This window comes from Pleurodeles waltl, chromosome 3_1 (assembly GCF_031143425.1).
Source record: "Pleurodeles waltl isolate 20211129_DDA chromosome 3_1, aPleWal1.hap1.20221129, whole genome shotgun sequence".
Classification (NCBI taxonomy): Eukaryota; Metazoa; Chordata; class Amphibia; order Caudata; family Salamandridae; genus Pleurodeles; species Pleurodeles waltl.
In genome coordinates this window covers 1,922,624,315-1,922,644,812 of record NC_090440.1, presented here as the reverse complement: position 1 = coordinate 1,922,644,812, position 20,498 = coordinate 1,922,624,315, and the positions used below count along the sequence as shown (strand labels likewise).

Sequence of the window (20,498 nt, the reverse complement as noted above, 5' to 3'; positions counted from 1 at the left end):
CCTTTAGATGCTGCACATTTTCTATTGAAATAATCACCAAATTTGCACAGACATACGGTTTTACAGATAAAACGTTATAGCACACAAACTATAATGTGTGAAAATAGAGTTTAAGCAAATATTTGTCATTTGTGCATCAAAGTCCTAATTTGTTTTGATCCTATTAAAATCTTTGTTTCCATCATACGTCCAAATTAGAAAATGTGCTTCATTTATGATTTCCTGTTTATTTTTGTTGAAATGTTTGTACGGATCATTTATAGGGATTTAAAGTGTGTTGTGTGTTAGAAGAAAAATACATCCTACAGCCTTTCCTTTCACACTGGCAAGAGTGTCACATGGTTCACTTTACAAAATCCTCACACAAAAGCAGCAATTTGTCAGAAGAATAGCCTGTCACTTGACCTCAGTCAGAACGCACAGCAAATGTGACAAAATAAGGGGCTCAAGGGTCTGTTGGAGTTGCCCCCTCCTACCCCTGGACTCCAGTGCTAGCTACGCCCCTGCCTATGCACCTGAAAATTGGCAGCCCTTCCTAATTCAAATGTAACCCCCATACTTCTGACAAACTCACTCCCTCTCTGAGAAAGTTATTACAATGATCAAAATGGGCCTCATTTGCTAACATACCCTTAATACAAGGGCTAAATTGCTTTTTTTGTTGTGTGCAATAGTGTCACTCAAAGTAAAGATATGTCACACACAAGTAAACTGAAAACTTGGGAACTATATAAAACTTTACTTTCCACGTGTGACACGAGGCCTGTTGAGCGAGTCTCAATCTCAATAATGAGAGAGATGTGATAATGCCTCTATACCTCCATCTTTACACACCCTACCCCCACTAGATTCTGCAATAGTTTTTAGGATGAGCTTGCAGCGCTGTCTGCAAGATGTGTTGTGTTCGATATGGGGTTTTAACCATGCCCTACTCTTGCCATTTGTTCTTTTTTTGTGCTCGTCTTAAATGCTTCACTTTTATTGGTGCATTGTGCTAAGTGTCCCTCCTTTACATGTTAAGTTCCCGCCCAGAGAGCTTTCACTAAGAGAAATTTTTTGTTGCCCATCATACTACGTCACGCTTCCTCTTGTTACAGCGTGTGATGGCCCCTCCTCCCATCTAATTTCAGTTTTGCCTTCTCGCAGCTTGGCTCTGTTTCTATGGTGCGAGGTCAACGACTAGTATATTTAAGTGGTAATGTTAAGTGCAAGGCCTTTGTGTATGGCCCAGGACTGCTGTTGGAAAGTGCAGCTGTTTATTATGAGATACACCTTTGCTCCTCAGAACGTAGCATACTCAAGACGCAGAGGTCACCTCAATCTTTACTTCCAGGAAGTAAACATTAGCCTCTTCTCCAGCTGGGACATGGCGTTACAGGGGTGTGGAATTTATTAAAATATCTACTTGTCCAGGGGACAGGTTGCTTCTCAAATCTACTTGTCCTGTAAAAAGATCTACTTGTCCCTTTGATGCCATGTAGTGTGGCGACAAATTATGGCAGCAATCTCATTATGTAAGAGCTCTGATAATAGCCTCTCTGATTATGCCAGGGCTACTACCATAGTAGGGCTTGAATACTTGCAGTTTCAATCCCTACTGTAGCAATTTCCTTATTTTGCCACCTTTCTGCAGATCTGCATACTGGGGCTGGAGGAAGCAGTAAGCAATAGTTCCAGGGCTGTAATGCCTTTGAGTCTGCAAACCTACTAACCTGCATGTTTTAAAGATTTTCACCAGCTTCTCTCTAATATTTTCCCATAATAAGAAAGGTTGGACATTTACTCCTGACAATGGCAGAAATTAGAACTTCTTCCAGGGTTGGGAAGAAAGTGGCTGGAGGGAAAAGGAACTTGCAAATGCTCAATAGATTTTCACATGAGCAAATCTACACATCGTATTTACCCATGCTAAAATACAGTTCACAAATATTTTATAGGGGTACGACATATACCATGGGTGCACTTTTGTGACTTTCTTTAAGAATTTGGGGCCACATGTAGGTAGGTTCAGATTTGCGACTCACAAATCTGAATGTAGGATGGTGTCCCTGACACCATCTGTGATTCGCAAGGGCTTCGCAAATGCCCACCTCATGAATAATCATGAGGTGGGTCGCAATTTGCGAACCCCTTGCAAATGGCGGCCCTCACAGGGATAGTGGCCTGGTGGAGACAGCAGACCACCAAGTCTGTGACTGCTTTTCAATAAAGCATTTTTTTTTTTTGTAATGCAGCCCGTTTTCCTTAAAGGAAAACGAGATGCATTACAAAAATAAAAATGAAATGTTTTAATTTCATTTTTTCAGAGCAGGCAGTGGTCTGCAGGACCACTGCCTGCTCTGAAAAAATGTTTACAGTGATATTCACAATGGTTTTGCGAAAGTATTAGCACCCATTTGAAATGGATGCAAACTGCGATTGGTTTGCGCCCGCGGTCACAAAACAATCCTACATTGCACTGCGATTCGCAATTAGGAAGGGAACACCCCTTCCTAATTGCGAGTCGCAAACCCGTTTTGCGATTCGGTAACCAGGTTACCGAATCGCAAAACTGGGTTTGTGCATCGCGATGTGCTTTTTGCACGTCGCAAACAGGGAAAGTCGCTGTTTGCGACATGCAAAAAGCTACCTACATGTGGGTCTTGGTCCCTAATTAGGTCTGGTGTTAACAAAGACATTTTGTTTTTATTAAACTTCTATATCTCTCTCTTTCTGCTGGCTTTACTGTGAGTGATCGCATTCTGCTCTTCCACAAGGAGCATATTGGCACACAAAGTAGTTTTGTTCAGTGTCAGCAACTACAGTGGCAATCAGTGACGTAACGAAACTGGAGGGTGCCCCTTTGCAAAGAACATGGAAGAGCCCTCTCTCCAGACTCACTCAGGGCAGGTGCTGTGCTGAAGAGGCCCCCTGGAGGGCGGCTGCGGGGCCTTTGTTATGCCACTGGTGGCAACGTGTGCTTTTAGAGTTAAAAAGCTTTTTGGGGGGTTTTTGCCAGTGTTTGTTACAATGTTGAGGGCCTGGTAGCTCCCACAACAATAAAGTGTTACAAAAGCCATGTCAAAACAAGACACGCATTGATGAAACTAAAAGACTTATAAAAATATGTCAGATCAGTTGGCTTTGTCAGTGTTTGTTTGTTTATTTCCATGCTTCCCATAATCGTGTTGAAAATGGTTACACTGATTTTCCATTAGAAATATTTTTGGGAAATACTAGCATGCATCAACACATTTTACTAAATGACACTTCATTTGCATCTAATCAGAGAGCATTCTGGGAGCATTATACTTAGCCTTATAGCCTAAACTTTTCAAACATGTGTATACACGTTTGTTTTTTTTTGTACTGGAACCAACGTCAGTAGTGAAGTGTGACCTTAAAACATTTATTTACAGCACTCACCCTAATAATGAAGGCTTTAAAAAAATGAACCATAAATACAAGTTCGAACAGCATTGTCTTTTGGAAACACATTACCTCAACTGCAGAGAGTTCCACTCTCTGTAAACAGGCAGCCAAAGGGCTTGTGCTGCAGAGGGTTGGGCCTACTTGTCCCAAGGACAAAGTAAACATAAAAACTTGTTGCCCTGGACCCCAAACAAGATGTCCCGGGCGTCGGGCGATCCCTGCGTTACCTCTGCAGTCACAGAGGCTGCTGCGCCTCACCGTCCAGGGCAACAACATCTTCTTTACTCGGTTTTATTACATACGCTCTTTAGCAGCCGGCTCATGACTGCTGCATGGTGGGAAGAAAATGGCATGACAGGAGGAATGGTGTTAAGTCTCTTTTATTGTGTTTGCAGTACACAAAATGCACAAACACTTTTGACCAGCATGCCTCAGGGCTTGGAACTCACAGGTACTTTTGAATTTCAAGAGGGTGTATGGACTGACAAGGGCGCAGTCTTAATAAAATATTTGTTGCTGACAAATTGCACAAGGGGCTTACAGTTAGGAAAGTGCATCGCCACACCATTTACAACACTTCCATACCAGGAAGATGAGCGTGAGGAAATCATCTTCAGAAAAAAAACGTGGTAGCTTAATTGTGTCTGAGAGGGCTATTTTAAGCAGTGACTCAAGTGAAATAAATTGCAGCCCCCAGCCGCACACTGCCTCCTCGCTGTGTCTTTCCCTATGTCGATTTTAGGATTAAAAAGGTTAATGCCACTGGTCAAATGTTTCCAACAGACGTTTTTGGGACCCGCAGAATTTCACTTCCAAGTCTGACGTCACCGGTATTCCATCTGTCTTCTGTGTTAAATATTTTGCCCAAATAAGTGATTCAGGGTAATTAATATATCTGATTAGGAAGATTGAAGGAATAAAGTCAATACCTTAAGCCCCCATTTTGTAGGACAATGGAAAACTTTGTGCTTGCTCTGCCCCATCCTCACTTAACAGTAAAATTGTTATGCGTTTCATCTGCCGGCTCTGAATGCTGGTGAATTCTGAAAACTCCAACTAGATATCCTCCAGGCATCTCACTGTCTGGTGCTGAAAAGTCTGTCTCATCTAACATCGATGCAACCAATAGACAGTTAAAGTGCCTGTTGACTGTGGTGAGACAGGGGCCTTTGTTCAGCTTTGGAATTGGTTCCTGGGTCCAGACAGAATCGTAAAAACGGAGTCATTTGTCTAGGCACACACCGAACATACACATTTCTTATTAATGAAGTGGGCTTTTTCTGAAAAATTGCCCAGTGCCAGGAATTGGCTTTACAGTCATTGTCTGGGGTTGATTGATCATTATATGGCCATTTGACAGGGCTCGCTGCTTTTGGGAAGTCGGTCATCATTTCTTTTAACTACCCCCACCTCACGTTCATCACTTTCATTTGTTCGTGGGCTTGCCTTAAAAAAAAAAAAAAAAAAAAAAAAAAATCACTTGATGTCATTGGTAAATGCTTTACGTTTGGCCCACCTCGGGCGGTTTTGTTACCGCCTTACAGACTGACCCTGTTACATGGATAACTGCAGGTCTGCCAATATACTTCAGTGTGGGTGAACTACTTTTTAGGTCTAGCGGGCAAGTGCTTCAGACCTGTTACCATCTATTCTGTGGGCTTGAACTATGCCCATTTCATGTCCATTACTTTCATTGATTTGTGGGCTTGCCTTTAAAAATTCTCTTGATTTCATTTGTCAAAGGCATGCATTTGTCATGCCTCTTGCGGGGTTTAGCCCTCCTCGAGAGCACCGGCCAACTACTGTTCATATATGCAGCTTCCATGTTTTACACATGGTTTCTGGACTACTTTTTTTTAAGTTGTCTGCTCTCCTCTCAAAGGCAGGGGCTACGGGTAGAGTTCAGAGATGGCTCTGTCTTTACCACATCTAAAGCACTGCGGGGGGGAGGGCACCTCTCTGAAATAAGCCAGCTCTATATTTAGAAGCCAAGTTTCCCCGAGAAATAATAGGGGAGCACTGGGGAATGCTTTTATTGCATATTGTGTGCTTTTCAGAGTTGCCTGGTTTTCTTTGCAGTCTGTGACGTGTGATCCTGCATTTAAAATGAGAAAAGCAAAACTACAAATGCAAAGATGCAAGAATAAAACCAGGACTGGGCAATCTATTTATGCTGGACATGGAAGACCTTGACCTGTGTCACTGATTACATGACGAGTTGTCACCTCTTCTCCCGTTAGGCAAGCGTCCTCTTACGACCAGTGGGATTTGCTTTCACAAATCACTGTTAGCACGCACTACTTTAATCAATTAATTCAATCACACTAAGTAAATACTACAGCTCCAAGAATGCATCGGTTTGTCGAAAGAATCCCTAGGACTCGGGGGGGTCCTGCTGACAAGGTTCAGTCTATCAAACCTGTTCACAAATGTGTGTGAGTGAGTATGGGGGACAGGGAGAGGGGTAGGAAGCCTATGATTTCCCATACATGGTGGGTTTGGGTTAGACACAACAGGTCCTGAAGAACTGACAAAATAAAGAGGAAGAGGGACCAGGAGTATGATGGTCCAGTGTACGATCTCCCAATAACGATCCTAATAAATTTAAGAGTACACTGTTCCAAAGAGAAAGAAAAGGGGCCTAATCCTACAGGAGCGAGAACCCTCATGCATCACATTGGATGACTAGCATCATCATCGGGAAAGCTTCTCGTCAGGCCGGCGCTGCAAAGCCTGACGGGCTCCCCGAGGGGGACTCTTAACCGTATTGCTCCGAGAGTAGCAAAAAAACAGATTGTATAGGTGAACTACCTTGATCAATGTACCTGAGCAATATGGAGAGAAAGAGATTAAAGTTGGTTATCCATCTGGGACACACATCATAAGTTTAAAATTGGAAGTCTCCTGCCAGAATCATGCTTATTGGCATGTATGCAGTCACTCCAGTTACGTTCATTCTATAATGGACACTACACCTTTCTCTCTTCATCTTTTATCTGAATATCTGACACCTACCCTTTCTTCTTCAGCACTGTCTTTTCAGTCACTCCTGAAAGCGCTCCAGGATCTATCTGCAGTCTGATCGAGTTAAGGAGAGCATCAACGTTGAAGTCAACAAGTTACCGGATTTGGGTGATTATTAAACACTACGACAGTCCCTGGGCTATCCCAGTGGTCTTAGTCCCCAAGCCTCCACAGGGTGGAAAGAAAGAAATTAGGTTCTGTGTGGACTACAGAAGACTCAACTCTGTCATCAAGACAGATGTTCCCCCCATACCTGGGGCAGATGAGCTGATAGACAAATAAGGTACAGCAAAGTTTCTTAGAACTTTGATTTGACTGCAGGGTACAGGCAAATTCGCAGGGCACCAGGTACAAAGGAAAAGACAGCATTCTCTACACTTGATGACCATTATCAGGTCACTGTACAAACTGCTTTATGTTAAGCAACGTGCTGCCGCGTACATGACACTATAATTTTAACTATAGCTTTAAAAACAAAATTAGTCATCATGTGCTTTTCCTTTTCACAAACAAATTAGGTACAGCTGCAACCATTACATTTGGTGACACAGGTTTCTGTCACTACATCCATTAGGATATGTGAACATTTACAAAAAACAATCTACGAAATATTCAAGGTCATCAGGGCAAGACTCTGCAGTTAATGGTAGTGCTTTAGTTATATGCAGGGCCTCAAGCAAAGGCGAGACCTTTTCCATTGCAAAGTCTTGATTTTTTTTTTTACCCCACTTAAAGTCCATGCTCAAATTTCACCATTTAACATAACTTATCTCTTACCTTTGTTCTCCCGCTCGAGGCTTCCCTTGCTGCGGTGCTTCCCTGCCTTGTGTTGCTTGTTCTGTTGTTTCAGAGCACCGGGCCGGTGCGGTTGTTGCTCCCCAGACACCATATTCAATAAAAAGAACTTAGTTCCAGGACAGAATCATGTGTTACAGAAGAGAACACATGCACGGAAAGTAGTTCCGGGTCACTTACGATCGAGCCCAGCGCTGACTGAGCCAGAGCGTCCAACTAGTTTGATCATAGAGATGGCAATTTAGAGCGAGGAGCGTCCGAGTTAGCGATAGCGAGGCTCGTTATAAAACATCCAAAGCTACAGTGCAAAGAGGGGGTGTGAACGTAGAGCTAGTAGAGGGAATCCTTTCTTCGTGCGACACAAACTTAATGGTTAATTATGAAATGATTTATTGTGTGTAGAACTATGACAGTTGTGAATAGGGTAGTGAAAAACGTTTACGTGTGTTTTAAAACAACAAAATAGGGTCTGCTAAATAATCGTTTTTCAGATTTTAAATAACTGCAACAATGTTTTTTCGGATGTTTATGACAGGACCTGTTACAAATGTGTTTCGTAAAAGCGATGGCCAGACGGAACATTCGGGGAAGTACGCCATTACGTCTTAGCCATGTTGAGCGAAATATGTCAGGACCCGGGTGATATTTATGGTTTCTCTGGTTTTATTTACGGCTTTCGTATGAAATATCAATAAAAAGTACGTTGTGTGTACAGGAGAGAAAATTACGATAGCAAAATGCACAGATTAAATATAAGCTACAACTGAAAATGATGCACAAAGTTCCTTAACTAACCACAATACAAATTTCCCAAGCTATTAAGAGAGAGATTTTCAATTCAATGAAGGATACAGTGGCAAGGATTATGTATTTTTCTTCAGTTTTATATAACACCAGTTGTTTCCCAGGTCATACGTTTAATTTTAACAAATTACTTGTCCAGATAGACTCAAGAAATATCAAAAGTAACAAAATATCTGTAAACTCCCAACAGACACACAGTTCCGAGCCAAATATCCTTCTGTGACTTCATATTCCTTTTCTTATTTCTTTGCACGAGGAGTCTAGCTTTTGTTCCTTTTACCGGTCATTCTTCTTGCCTTAAACGAACAACTGCCCCATTCTCCAGTTCTTTAACAGCTGATCTTATCATGTTACAATTACTTAAAACATGTATCCTTAATAACGCATTTACTTAGTACCTTAACAGCATTGTTCACCATAATTTTAAAACTGTCATACGTCCACCATAGAACAAAATCTGAAAACTGTAACACAATTTTCTATTACCTTCCAATATTCATGTACCACATTCACCATTATTAGGAAAAACCTTTATTTACTTTCAAAGGATTACTTCCCATGGTAGGGTCAAATCATTTTCTTAGATATTCCTGGGTGGGATAATTTTCGTCTCCATGTCCTTAATAGAATTGAACATTTCATTGTCAATAGCTAGGAAACTTTACATTCCTTGTCAGGACAAGAGGCAGAAATTATGCATGTTCAAAGCATATTTACTATCAGTGCTGCTGTCTAAAAAATAGGTTTACAATAGAATTTGTTGATGGTTGAGTTACATGACCGACCTACAGCATTCATAATGTTTTCTAACCATCCTACGGAAATTGCTTTAGAAGCTATTGCACCGCTAGTCGAATGTCCCCCAAACCTTGCCATTAATTGCAGCCTCTTGCACGATCCACTTCACCTACCTGGAAATAGAGGACAATGAAACTTTGCTAGAAAGTCTTTTTTAGGGATATTAGCAATTTTCTCTCCCCCCCGGCCTGAGATCTGCTGTCCAATACTCATAGGAATTAAATACACTTAAGAGCACACAGATTAAATTTGTCCCTGGAAGCTGGATATGACACTGACCTGGTATTCATCTGTTTTCTCCTGGCAGTAGTGATAGTGACTAGATCCATCCTGAAATATCCAGTGCCTGATATCAGATACCCTTTTACACAAAATCATACACAACAGCATTGCAAACTTCGCTGGTAAATCTTTCCTAGATTACAATTCATTATTTTGCCAAGAGAGAAAAAGGTTCAGAACCAAATTCAAGTCCAAAAGAATGGAGTATCTTGGTTCTGGAGGATTAGATAATGTAATGCTCTTAATTAGCACACATACCCAAGGGTAGTCTTCTAGTGCAGTCCCTTTCACTAGTTTGTGTTCAGCTACAAGTGGCTATTTTAGATTTATCTTTCTCTGATAGGAAGTTCAGAATTCAGACAGTTCCTTCCTCCACTGGCTAGTTATCTCTGGATAGCTGCCTCTCCAGATACCAGTAAGACCATCATATCTTTTGCCCATGCTTGTTTAGTGAACCCTGCACCAAACTCCAAAAGTTCTTTGTTCCTACAGTGTCCTGTGAAATCTGCCATACCATCAGTCTGTGATGGCCCTGCATCACCAGAGAGTGAGGTTGCCTGCTACAGTCCTGCAAGGTGCTGGGAATTACCGTCCATGTCACAGAGTGTTAGAAATAGGGTTGGCAGGGGTTTGAACCTTGTCCAAGTAGGAACCCTCACTCTAGTGAGGTTTAGGGAGTCACATAGCTAAGTTAACCCCTGCTCACCCCCTTGGTAGTTTGGCATGAGCATTCTGGTTTATCTCATATGTAGTGTGTAAAGTATTGTACATACACACACAAACACATTAGCACAGTGAAAACACTATAAAAGGAGTCCACACCAGTTTAGCCAAAATAGAAAAATAGCCAACTTGTATCTGAGTAAAACAAGACCAGAATGATAAAATTCAAGATACACAAGTCAAAATATCTCTTTTTAAAAGTTTAAGCAAGTTCCATAGGAATCAGTGGTTGTTTCTCTTTAGCACAAAGTACCTGATATGCGTCAAGAACAAAGGTGATACGAGCCCTGGGGAAGGTGAGGCGCTGGAAAACCAAACCAATGCGTCAGTTCCTTACTGTGTAGGGGAGGTGATGTGTCAATTATTTCCTCGCAGGTGAGACAATGCGCCGGTTCCTTACGGGCAGGGGAGGTGATGCGTTGATTCTTTCCTCACAGGAAAGGCGTTGTGTTGATTTTTGGACACGCAGCCTCAGTTCCTTACTGAGGTGCGGGGTTTATAAAAAATTGGCACCCGGGGAAAATCACGATGAACTGTGTTGATGGGACTGCATTGAAACAGGCGCTGCATCAATTCTGCAGCCATAGGGCAGGCGCTGCGTTGCTTCTTCAGGCATAAGACAGGCGCTGCATTGATTCTTCCAATGCGTTGATGCGTGGATTTTCTCCTTCAGATCACCAGCTTGCACTTCCAAGGGCCCAGGGATTGGAGTTGGCACCACTTGGCAAGTTAGGACTCTTAGCAGACGAGCCCAGGCACTGGCAGATGAAGTCTTTGATGCTCCTGAGACTTCTTAGCAGGAGGCAAGCTCAGTCCAAGCCCTTGGAGAACCTTTGGAAGCAGGATGTTGAAAGCCACATCCAGTCCTTTCACTCCCAGAACAGAAGCAGCAAGCCAGCACAACAAAGCAACAGGCATAGTGGCGTTCCCTTGTACAGCATCCAGCTCTTCTTCCTCGTAGAACATCCTCAGTCCAGAAGTGTTCTGAAGTTGTGGTGTCAGAGGGACAGTACTTACACCCATTTCTGTCTTCCAAGTAGGCAAGCATCAAAGAGAAGTCCTTGTAGTGCACAAGACCCTGCCTTTCCCTGCCCTGGCCCCAGACCCACTCCAGGGGGTTGGAGATGGCGTTATGTGAGGACAGGCACAACCATATTCCGGTGCAAGTGTCAGCTCCCCTCACCACTCTAGCTCAGGAAGACCCATCAGGATATGCAGGGCACACACCAACTCCCTCTGTGTGACTGTCTAGAGTGAATGCACAAACAGCCCAACCGTCACCCTGACCCAGATGTGTATTCATCAGACAAGCAAGTTCAGAGACCCCAAAGTCAAGATCTCTATCTGCTCCCAATGGGAAATTAAACATCAAAGATATTTCAAGGAAATCCCAATGTTACCCTATGGGTGATATAAGCCTTGCAATAGTGAAAAACAAGTTTAGCAGTATTTCATTATCAGGATACTAGTACATGTCCTACCTTATTAATACACTGAGCCGTGGCCATTGGGCTGTCTTGGGCCTACTTTATGGGTGACTTACACATAGTAAAAGGGAAGATTCGGGCCTGGTTAATTATATCTGTATTTAACCGCTGCTCCATCTTGACCACTGACTCCATTTTGTGCTTAACTTAGTTTTAACCACCGTCACATTGGTGGTGCAGGTATTTTTCAATGCACAACTTATGCAACATGTTTTTCGCTCATGTTTTTACTCTTCATGCTTTTTCTCACCAAGGGCAGGGATATAACATGTAGGAGTGAGGGTAAGACAAGGATGTACCATAAGAATGTTTATGGTACAGTAGGGAACAGCTCGGTCTTGGGAGCGCACCTTGGGATGTGGCCAATCTCTGAATGTGCTCTTTCAACACAGACCTGGTACAGCCAGCATATGAACAACAACTTACAGTATGTGAGGGGGAAGTTTCTAGAATTCTCCTCTCCACCTTGTTTAAGGTATTAAAGAGTGAAACTTGACGACTGGGGTTAGAGACAGAACTCATACCGGGAAAGGGACGCCTTTGCCCGGTTCCCATTGAAGGTTGTTTTCTCTCTTTCGGCAGTCATCTGGGTTCTCAACTTGAAGTTGGCAAAGAGATGATGTCTCTGCCTCGCTCCAGGGTGATGCATTTTTAATTCTTATTTTTAGCTTTGCATTGTGCTTTAATATATATTCAATATATATATATATATATATATATATAGATATATTAAGTGGTGTAATTTCACTGTTTGTTTCTATGATCATCATTATTCTACTGCTGTGATTATTTTTGGAAGTGCACTTGTGTGCTGCATTTGACATTCAACATAAATGTCTTCCCTGTACAAACCTTAAGAAGGGCCTTAACCCCTTAGCTGCTGGGCCTTTCCCCCCCCAGTGCTGAGCCCTTTTTTGGCTATTTGGGGTAGTTCGCGCTTAGGGCTTCATAACTTTTTGTCCACATAAGCTAACCACGCCAAATTTGCGTCCTTTTTTTCCAACATCCTAGGGATTCTAATGGTACCCAGAGTTGGTGGTTTCCCGTGGAGGAGACCAAGAAAATAGCCAAAATACAGTGAAAATTTAGTTTTTTCCAAAAAAATTGGAAAAAAGGGCTGCCGAAGAAGGCTTGTGGTTTTTTCCCTGAAAATGCCATCAACAAAGGGTTTCTGGTGCTGAAATCACTATCTTCCCACCTTTCAGGAACGGGCAGACTTGAATCAGAAAACCAAATTTTTCAACACAAATTTGGCATTTTACTGGGACATACCCCATTTCTACTATATTTGGTGCTTTCAGCCTCCTTCCAGTTAGTGACAGGAATGGGTGTGAAACCAATGCTGGATCCCGGAAAGCTAAACATTTCTGAAAACTAGACAAAATTCTGAATTCAGCAAGGGGTCATTTGTGTAGATCCTACAAGGTTTTCCTACAGAAAATAACAGCTGAAATAAAAAAATATTGAAATTGAGCTGAAAACAACAGCCATTTTTCTTTATGTTTTACTCTGTAACTTTTTCCTGCGATGTCAGATTTCTGAAAGCAATATACCGTTTTGTCTGCTGGACTCTTCTGGTTGCGGGGATATAAAGGGCTTGTAGGTTCATCAAGAACCCTAGGTACCCAGAGCCAATAAATGAGCTGCACCCTGCAGTTGGTTTTCATTCTATACTGGGTATACAGCAATTCATTTGCTGAAATATGAAGAGTGAAAAAGAGGTATCAAGAAAACCTTTGCATTTCCAAAATGGGATCAAGATAAGGTTTTGAGGAGCAGTGGTTATTTGCACATCGCTGAATTCCGAGGTGCCCATACTAGCATGTGAATTGCAGGGCATTTCTCAAATAGACGTCTTTTTTACACACTCTCTTATATTTGGAAGGAAAAAATGTAGAGAAAGATAAGGGGCAATAACACTTGTTTTGCTATTCTGTGTTCCCCCAAGTCTCCCGATAAAAATGATACCTCACTTGTGTGGGTAGGCCTAGTGCCCGCGACAGGAAATGCCCCAAAACACAACATGGACACATCCTATTTTTTTTATAGAAAACACAGCTGTTTTTTCCAAAGTGCCTACCTGTAGATTTTGGCCTCTAGCTCAGCCGGCACATAGGGAAACCTACCAAACCTGTGCATTTCTGAAAACTAGAGACCTAGGGGAATCCAAGGAGGGGTGACTTGCGGGGCTCGGACCAGGTTCTGTTACCCAGAATCCTTTGCAAACCTCAAAAAGTGGCTAAAAAAACAAGTTTTCCTCACATTTCAGTGACAGAAAGTTCTGGAATCTGAGAGGAGCCACAAATTTCCTTCCACCCGGCGTTCCCCCAAGTCTCCCGATAAAAATGATACCTCACTTGTGTGGGTAGGCCTAGCGCCCGCGACAGGAAACGCCCCAAAGCGCAACGTGGACACATCCAAATTTTTGGAAGAAAACAGAGGTGTTTTTTGAGAAGTGCCTACCTGTAGATTTTGGCCTCTAGCTCAGCCGGCACCTAGGGAAACCTACCAAACCTGTGCATTTCTGAAAACTAGAGACCTAGGGCAATCCAAGGAGGGGTGACTCGCGGGGCTCGGACCAGGTTCTGTTACCCAGAATCCTTTGCAAACCTCAAAAAGTGGCTAAAAAAACAAGTTTTCCTCACATTTCGGTGACAGAAAGTTCTGGAATCTGAGAGGAGCCACAAATTTCCTTCCACCCGGCGTTCCCCCAAGTCTCCCGATAAAAATGATACCTCACTTGTGTGGGTAGGCCTAGCGCCCGCGACAGGAAACGCCCCAAAGCGCAACGTGGACACATCAAAATTTTTGGAAGAAAACAGAGGTGTTTTTTGAGAAGTGCCTACCTGTAGATTTTGGCCTCTAGCTCAGCCGGCACCTAGGGAAACCTACCAAACCTGTGCATTTCTGAAAACTAGAGACCTAGGGCAATCCAAGGAGGGGTGACTCGGGGGGCTCGGACCAGGTTCTGTTACCCAGAATCCTTTGCAAACCTCAAAAAGTGGCTAAAAAAACAAGTTTTCCTCACATTTCGGTGACAGAAAGTTCTGGAATCTGAGAGGAGCCACAAATTTCCTTCCACCCGGCGTTCTCCCAAGTCTCCCGATAAAAATGATACCTCACTTGTGTGGGTAGGCCTAGCGCCCGCGACAGGAAACGCCCCAAAGCGCAACGTGGACACATCAAAATTTTTGGAAGAAAACAGAGGTGTTTTTTGAGAAGTGCCTACCTGTAGATTTTGGCCTCTAGCTCAGCCGGCACCTAGGGAAACCTACCAAACCTGTGCATTTCTGAAAACTAGAGACGTAGGGCAATCCAAGGAGGGGTGACTCGCGGGGCTCGGACCAGGTTCTGTTACCCAGAATCCTTTGCAAACCTCAAAAAGTGGCTAAAAAAACAAGTTTTCCTCACATTTCGGTGACAGAAAGTTCTGGAATCTGAGAGGAGCCACAAATTTTCTTCCACCCAGCGTTCCCCCAAGTCTCCCGATAAAAATGATACCTCACTTGTGTGGGTAGGCCTAGCGCCCGCGACAGGAAACGCCCCAAAGCGCAACGTGGACACATCCAAATTTTTGGAAGAAAACAGAGGTGTTTTTTGAGAAGTGCCTACCTGTAGATTTTGGCCTCTAGCTCAGCCGGCACATAGGGAAACCTACCAAACCTGTGCATTTCTGAAAACTAGAGACCTAGGGGAATCCAAGGAGGGGTGACTTGCGGGGCTCGGACCAGGTTCTGTTACCCAGAATCCTTTGCAAACCTCAAAAAGTGGCCAAAAAAACAAGTTTTCCTCACATTTCGGTGACAGAAAGTTCTGGAATCTGAGAGGAGCCACAAATTTCCTTCCACCCGGCGTTCCCCTAAGTCTCCCGATATAAATGATACCTCACTTGTGTGGGTAGGCCTAGCGCCCGCGACAGGAAATGCCCCAAAACAGAACGTGGACACATCAAATTTTTTCATAGAAAACAGTGCCTACCTGTGGATTTTGGCCTCTAGCTCAGCCGGCACCTGGGGAAACCTAGCAAACCAGCACATTTTTGAAAACTAGAAACCCAGGGGAATCCAAGATGAGGTGACTTGTGGGGCTCGGACCAGGTTCTGTTACCCAGAATCCTTTGCAAACCTCAAAATGTGGCTAAAATACCACGTTTTCCACACATTTCGGTGACAGAAAGTTCTGGAATCTGAGGGGAGCCACAAATTTCCTTCCACCCAGCGTTCCCCCAAGTCTCCCGATAAATATGATACCTCACTTGTGTGGTTAGGCCTGGTGCCTGCGACAGGAATAGATCACACAACGGTCAATGTTGGTCCTTACGTGAGGCAGCTGTTGACCCTGGGGTGATCCATTCCTGACACAGGCACTAGGTGTAGGCACTCAAGTGGGGTAGTGTTTTTATCAGGACAGGTGAGGAGTCACTGGGTGGTAGGAATGTTGTGGATCCCAGCATATTCCTGTAGTTTGTGTGACAGAAATGCGAGAAAAATAGAGTTTTTTTTCAACATTTCAGCTTTGCAGGGTATTCTGGGTAAGAAAACTTTGGGGAATCCACACAAGTCACACCTCTGTGGACTCCCCCGAATGTCTAGTTTCCAGAAATGTTTGGGTTTAGTGTGTTTCTCTATATGGCCGCCGAATCCAGGACCAAAAACACAGGTGCCTGCCTTACAAAACCAGTTTGTTTTGCCATAGACAATTTTGATGTCTCCACAATATGATTTGGGTGGTGGAATTTGGGGCCGAACTAAATTGGTGAGCTCCCAAGAGAGCACTCTCTCTCTGCTTGCCGCCGCATTCACCTGCTCTCTGGGTTGGCCTAACCCACTATTACCCAGTTGCACGAACAGCTTGCGAAGGGACAGCAGGACTGTCCTCATCACCTCCCTCATAATGTACTGGAAGAGGAGTTTTCGAATGGGACTCCTCTGACTGAAAAATCACTCCCAGAGTCTGCGCCATTGTCCTATCCCTCAGATGCTGTCTCAGTATCTGATGTCTCAGTCTCTGATCCTATGTCAGAGCGGTCCTCTATAACCCGAGTGCAGGCAGCAGTCATCCATCAAGATGCCATCTCTGCTATTGGCTAAACTGTTGCTCTAAAACACTAGCCTACGTAGACAGTTACAAAATTGATGGTGTGTGTGAGATACGTGCAACAGTAGAGGCCACCTTACCTGCGCTTCTTCCCTCAATCAGCACGTACTTTCAAGACTCTCAAAAAACACCTTGTCACATACCATTCGTCACAGTCTTTAGCACCTCCTGCGCCCAGTCCAACAATCATTATTGGTGCTCCCACTCCCTCCTCCTCGGATTCCCTCATTACCACCCAGCAAAAGTGCCCTTCATCTCTCCATAGACTTTACTAATGTACTCAGCTATTTACATAAAATACAGATGTGCTCTTTGCAGTAGGCATATAAACCTTCTGCGCTTCTTTATGGCACTAAAACTGCCACTAGACAACTCGGACCCTTTTCCCCCCAGGGAAACCACACACATATTGACAAAAGTGATGTATATATGACAGCCAACCACCTGAAACTCAACTCAAGCAAAACTGAAATAATCCTCTTTGGCCCTCACCAAAAAAACCTGGGACCCCCCATGGTGGCCCACCACGCTAGGCCCTGCACCCACCCCCGCCAACTACGCACGCAACCTCAGCATCATCCTAGACTCCTCCCTCTCTATGACCCAACAAATCAACGCTCTTACCTCCTCATGCTTCAACAAACTCCGTATACTGAAAAACATTCAAATGGATCCCCACAGAGACCAGAAAAACTGTCACTCACGCACTCATCAGCAGCAGGCTTGATTACAGAAACGCCCTCTACGCCGGCACCACTCTAAAACTCAAGTGCAAACTACACGCATCCAGAACTCAGCAGCACGACTCATCCTCGACCTCCACCGACACGAACACATCTCTCCACACCTCAAATCCCTCCACTGGCTCCCCATTGACAAAAGGATCACCTTCAAGATCCTCATCCTCACACACAAATCACTCCACAACACAGGCCCTGCCTACCTCAACGAGTCACCTTCCACACCCCCACACGAAACGTCCGTTCAGCTGACCTCTCTCTCGCCTCTGACCCCCGCATCAAACACACCACCACCGGAGGCAGATCCTTCTCCTACATTGCACCCAAAACATGGAACGCACTCACAACCCACATTCGCAAGACCCAAAACCTACTTCTTTTCAGGAAGGGCCTCAAAACCTGGCTTTTTGAACAGTGAACCTCCTAGCCCCTTTCCCTACCCCCCGTCCCCCCCCCAGCGCCTTGAGACCCTCACAGGTGAGTAGCGCGCTTTATAAATCTCTTTGATACAGATCTTCCTATATATATATATAAATATATATCTACATAGATATATCTATAGATATATCCATGTACCTAGATATATCTATCTACATAGATATATATATATAGATATATACATATATTTTTTTTTAGTTGTTGTATGGTTTCCTTGGGGGCCAAAATGGCCCCCAGGGAAACCCTACAACATCTAAAAAAAAAATTGCCCCCACAGGGGGTCACCCTGCCCACGGGCGACCCCCCTGTCATTTCATTTTTTTTTTTTTGTATTTTTTTTTTGAAAAAAAAAAAAAATGCCCTGGGGGGGGGGGGGGGGGCGCGATTGCGCCCCCCCCCCCCCCCCAGGGGGCACCAACCTTTTTTTTTTTTAAAGAAAATTATGCCGCGGGGGGGGGGCGGCCCGTTTTCCGTGAAAGTGAAATCCCTGGTGTCTAGTGGGGTTTCCTGGCCCCCGATCGCAGCTGTGCTGCGATCGGGGGCCAGGAAACCGTTTCAGAAGGCCTCATAAGAAAGGGGAGACTCTCCCCTTTCTTACGAGGCCTTTTCAAAATGTTTCCTGACCCCCCCGATCGCAGCTGTGCTGCGATCGGGGGAGCCAGGAAACCTGAAAGTGTTTCCTGGCCCCCGATCGCAGCACAGCTGCGACCGGGGGCCAGGAAACACTTTCAGGAAGGCCTCGTAAGAAAGGGGAGTGTCTCCCCTTTCTTACGAGGCCTTCCTGAAAGTGTTTCCTGGCCCCCGATCGCAGCTGTGCTGCGATCGGGGGCCAGGAAACACTTTCAGGAAGGCCTCGTAAGAAAGGGGAGACTCTCCCCTTTCTTACGAGGCCTTCCCGAACGTGTAAAAGGCCGTTTCCCCCATGAAAGCAGGAAGCGGCCGCAAGGCTGCTTCCTGCTTTCATGGGGAAAACACCTTTGCAACGTCAGCGCGCCTCGCGGCGCGCTGACGTCACAAAGGGGCGGGTGGGGGGCGGGGGGAGACACGGTAGCTTCCGTGTCTCCCGGGGGGGAAAAAAAAATAAACAAAAAATCCTCGGGTGCGACGCACCCGAGGATTTATTAATGCCCTTCCTGGTGTCGGCCACTGGTCGTGACCCGCACCAGGGAGGGTGTGTGGGCGTCGGCCAGTGGCCGACGCCCGCACTTAAGAGGTTAATAAATTAATTACTCAGACTAAGAGCTCTGCATTGTTGGAATTCCTTTTATTAGTGTTTCCGCTCAGTCTAAAGTATAAGCACAACAGCCTGGCAAGTGGGTGCACTTGCCAGGTTGAAATGGCAGTTTACAACTGTACACCCAGACACTGTAGTGGTAGGTCTGAGGCATGTTTCTAGGGCTACTCATGTGGGTGGCACAATCAGTGCTGCAGGCCCACGAGTAGCATTTGATATACCGGCCCTGGGCACACATAGTGCACTTTAGTAGGGGCTTACTAGTAAACTAAATATGGCAATCATGGATAAACCAATCACCAGTGCAATTCAGACAGGGAACACTTGCACTTTAGCACTGGTCAGCGGTGGAAAAGTGCCCAGAATCCTAAAATCTGCAAAAATGAAATGCAGCACATAGCCAATAACAGGAGGTCAGAGGCAAAACGTTTGGGGATAACCCTGCAAAAAAGGCCATTTCCAACACAACCCCATTCCAGCCTAAAGCCAGGGTAGGTCAATCAATACCTTAGTGGACTTCCCTGCTTTGGGCACTAGAACCTCAACAATGACCCACCACTACTCAGGGTCTTGCCAGTTCTACACCACTCTGAACCCAGGTGGATCCCTATGTCTACACACTCAGGGCCTCCTCAACTAACCCAGGGGGAGCCCTTCTTCTCATCTATGAACTCCATCTGTGCACCACTTCACCTTACCTTGCTTACAGGTGCATCCCAGTACATAGACAGTACCACCATGACATGCAGTGTGCTGTGGGCCATTCCACCCCTAGGTCTGACTTTGGTCCCCAACCCAGGTAAAACTCTGACCACAAGGCCAACAACCAACAGAGGCCACTGACAGCTGCCAGTGTCAAATTTGCAACTCCAACTGATGGCTCACCACACTGAAACATGATCGCGAATAAAACACAAAAGTTGTCAAGAGAGAAAAATCCAACCAGTATGTTAAGGTGTAATTGTCTGTGATATGAAACCATTGTACACCAATCACTATGTATACTACAAATACATGTCCTATCCTCACTACTGATCACCAATGTTAGAAATGGGGTCACTAGTTAGCAGTGGTTTGCTCACTGTCCAAGTAGGGACCCTCACTCTAGGCATGGTAAGGGAGCCACACAGCTAAGATAACCCCGGCTCAACCCTTGGTAGCTTGGCATGAGCAATCTGGCTTATCTCAAAGGCAATGTTTAGAGTATTTGACACGAACACATGCACAGTAACACAGTGAAAACACTACAGAAGGATTCTACACCAGTTTAAAGAAATAGCCAATATTAATCTGAGTAAAATAAAAACAAAACGGCAAAAATCCAACATACAAGTCATTTCTTAAGAGGAGGCAAGCTCAGTCCAAGCCATTAGATAATCTTTGGAAGCAGGATGTAGAAAGCCAAGTCCAGTCCTTTCACTCCCAGGACAGAAGCAGCAAGGACCAGGCCAGCACAACAAAGCAACAGGCAGAGTGACAGTCTCTCTTATAGCATCCAGCTCACCTTCCTGGCAGAATTTCCTCAGTCCAGATGGATTCTAACTATGTGTCAGAGGTCGAGTATTTACACCCATATCTGTCTTTGAAGTAGGCAAACTTCAAAGAAAGTCTTTGTAGTGCACAAGACCCTGGCGTTCCCTGCCCTGGCCCCAGACACACTCCAGT

General features: G+C 44.6%; 1 protein-coding gene across 1 annotated transcript in view; it reads right to left on the bottom strand.

Moving 5' to 3' along the window:
- TSR1 (TSR1 ribosome maturation factor) overlaps nucleotides 1-7,418 on the bottom strand; it is a 140,270-nt gene extending 132,852 nt beyond the window's left edge. The window contains exon 1 of the mRNA XM_069226156.1: nucleotides 7,213-7,418. Within this exon, the coding sequence (XP_069082257.1) occupies nucleotides 7,213-7,324 (112 nt within the window). The 5' untranslated portion in view covers nucleotides 7,325-7,418. The remainder of the gene's footprint in view (nucleotides 1-7,212) is intronic.
- Nucleotides 7,419-20,498: the final 13,080 nt, after the last annotated feature.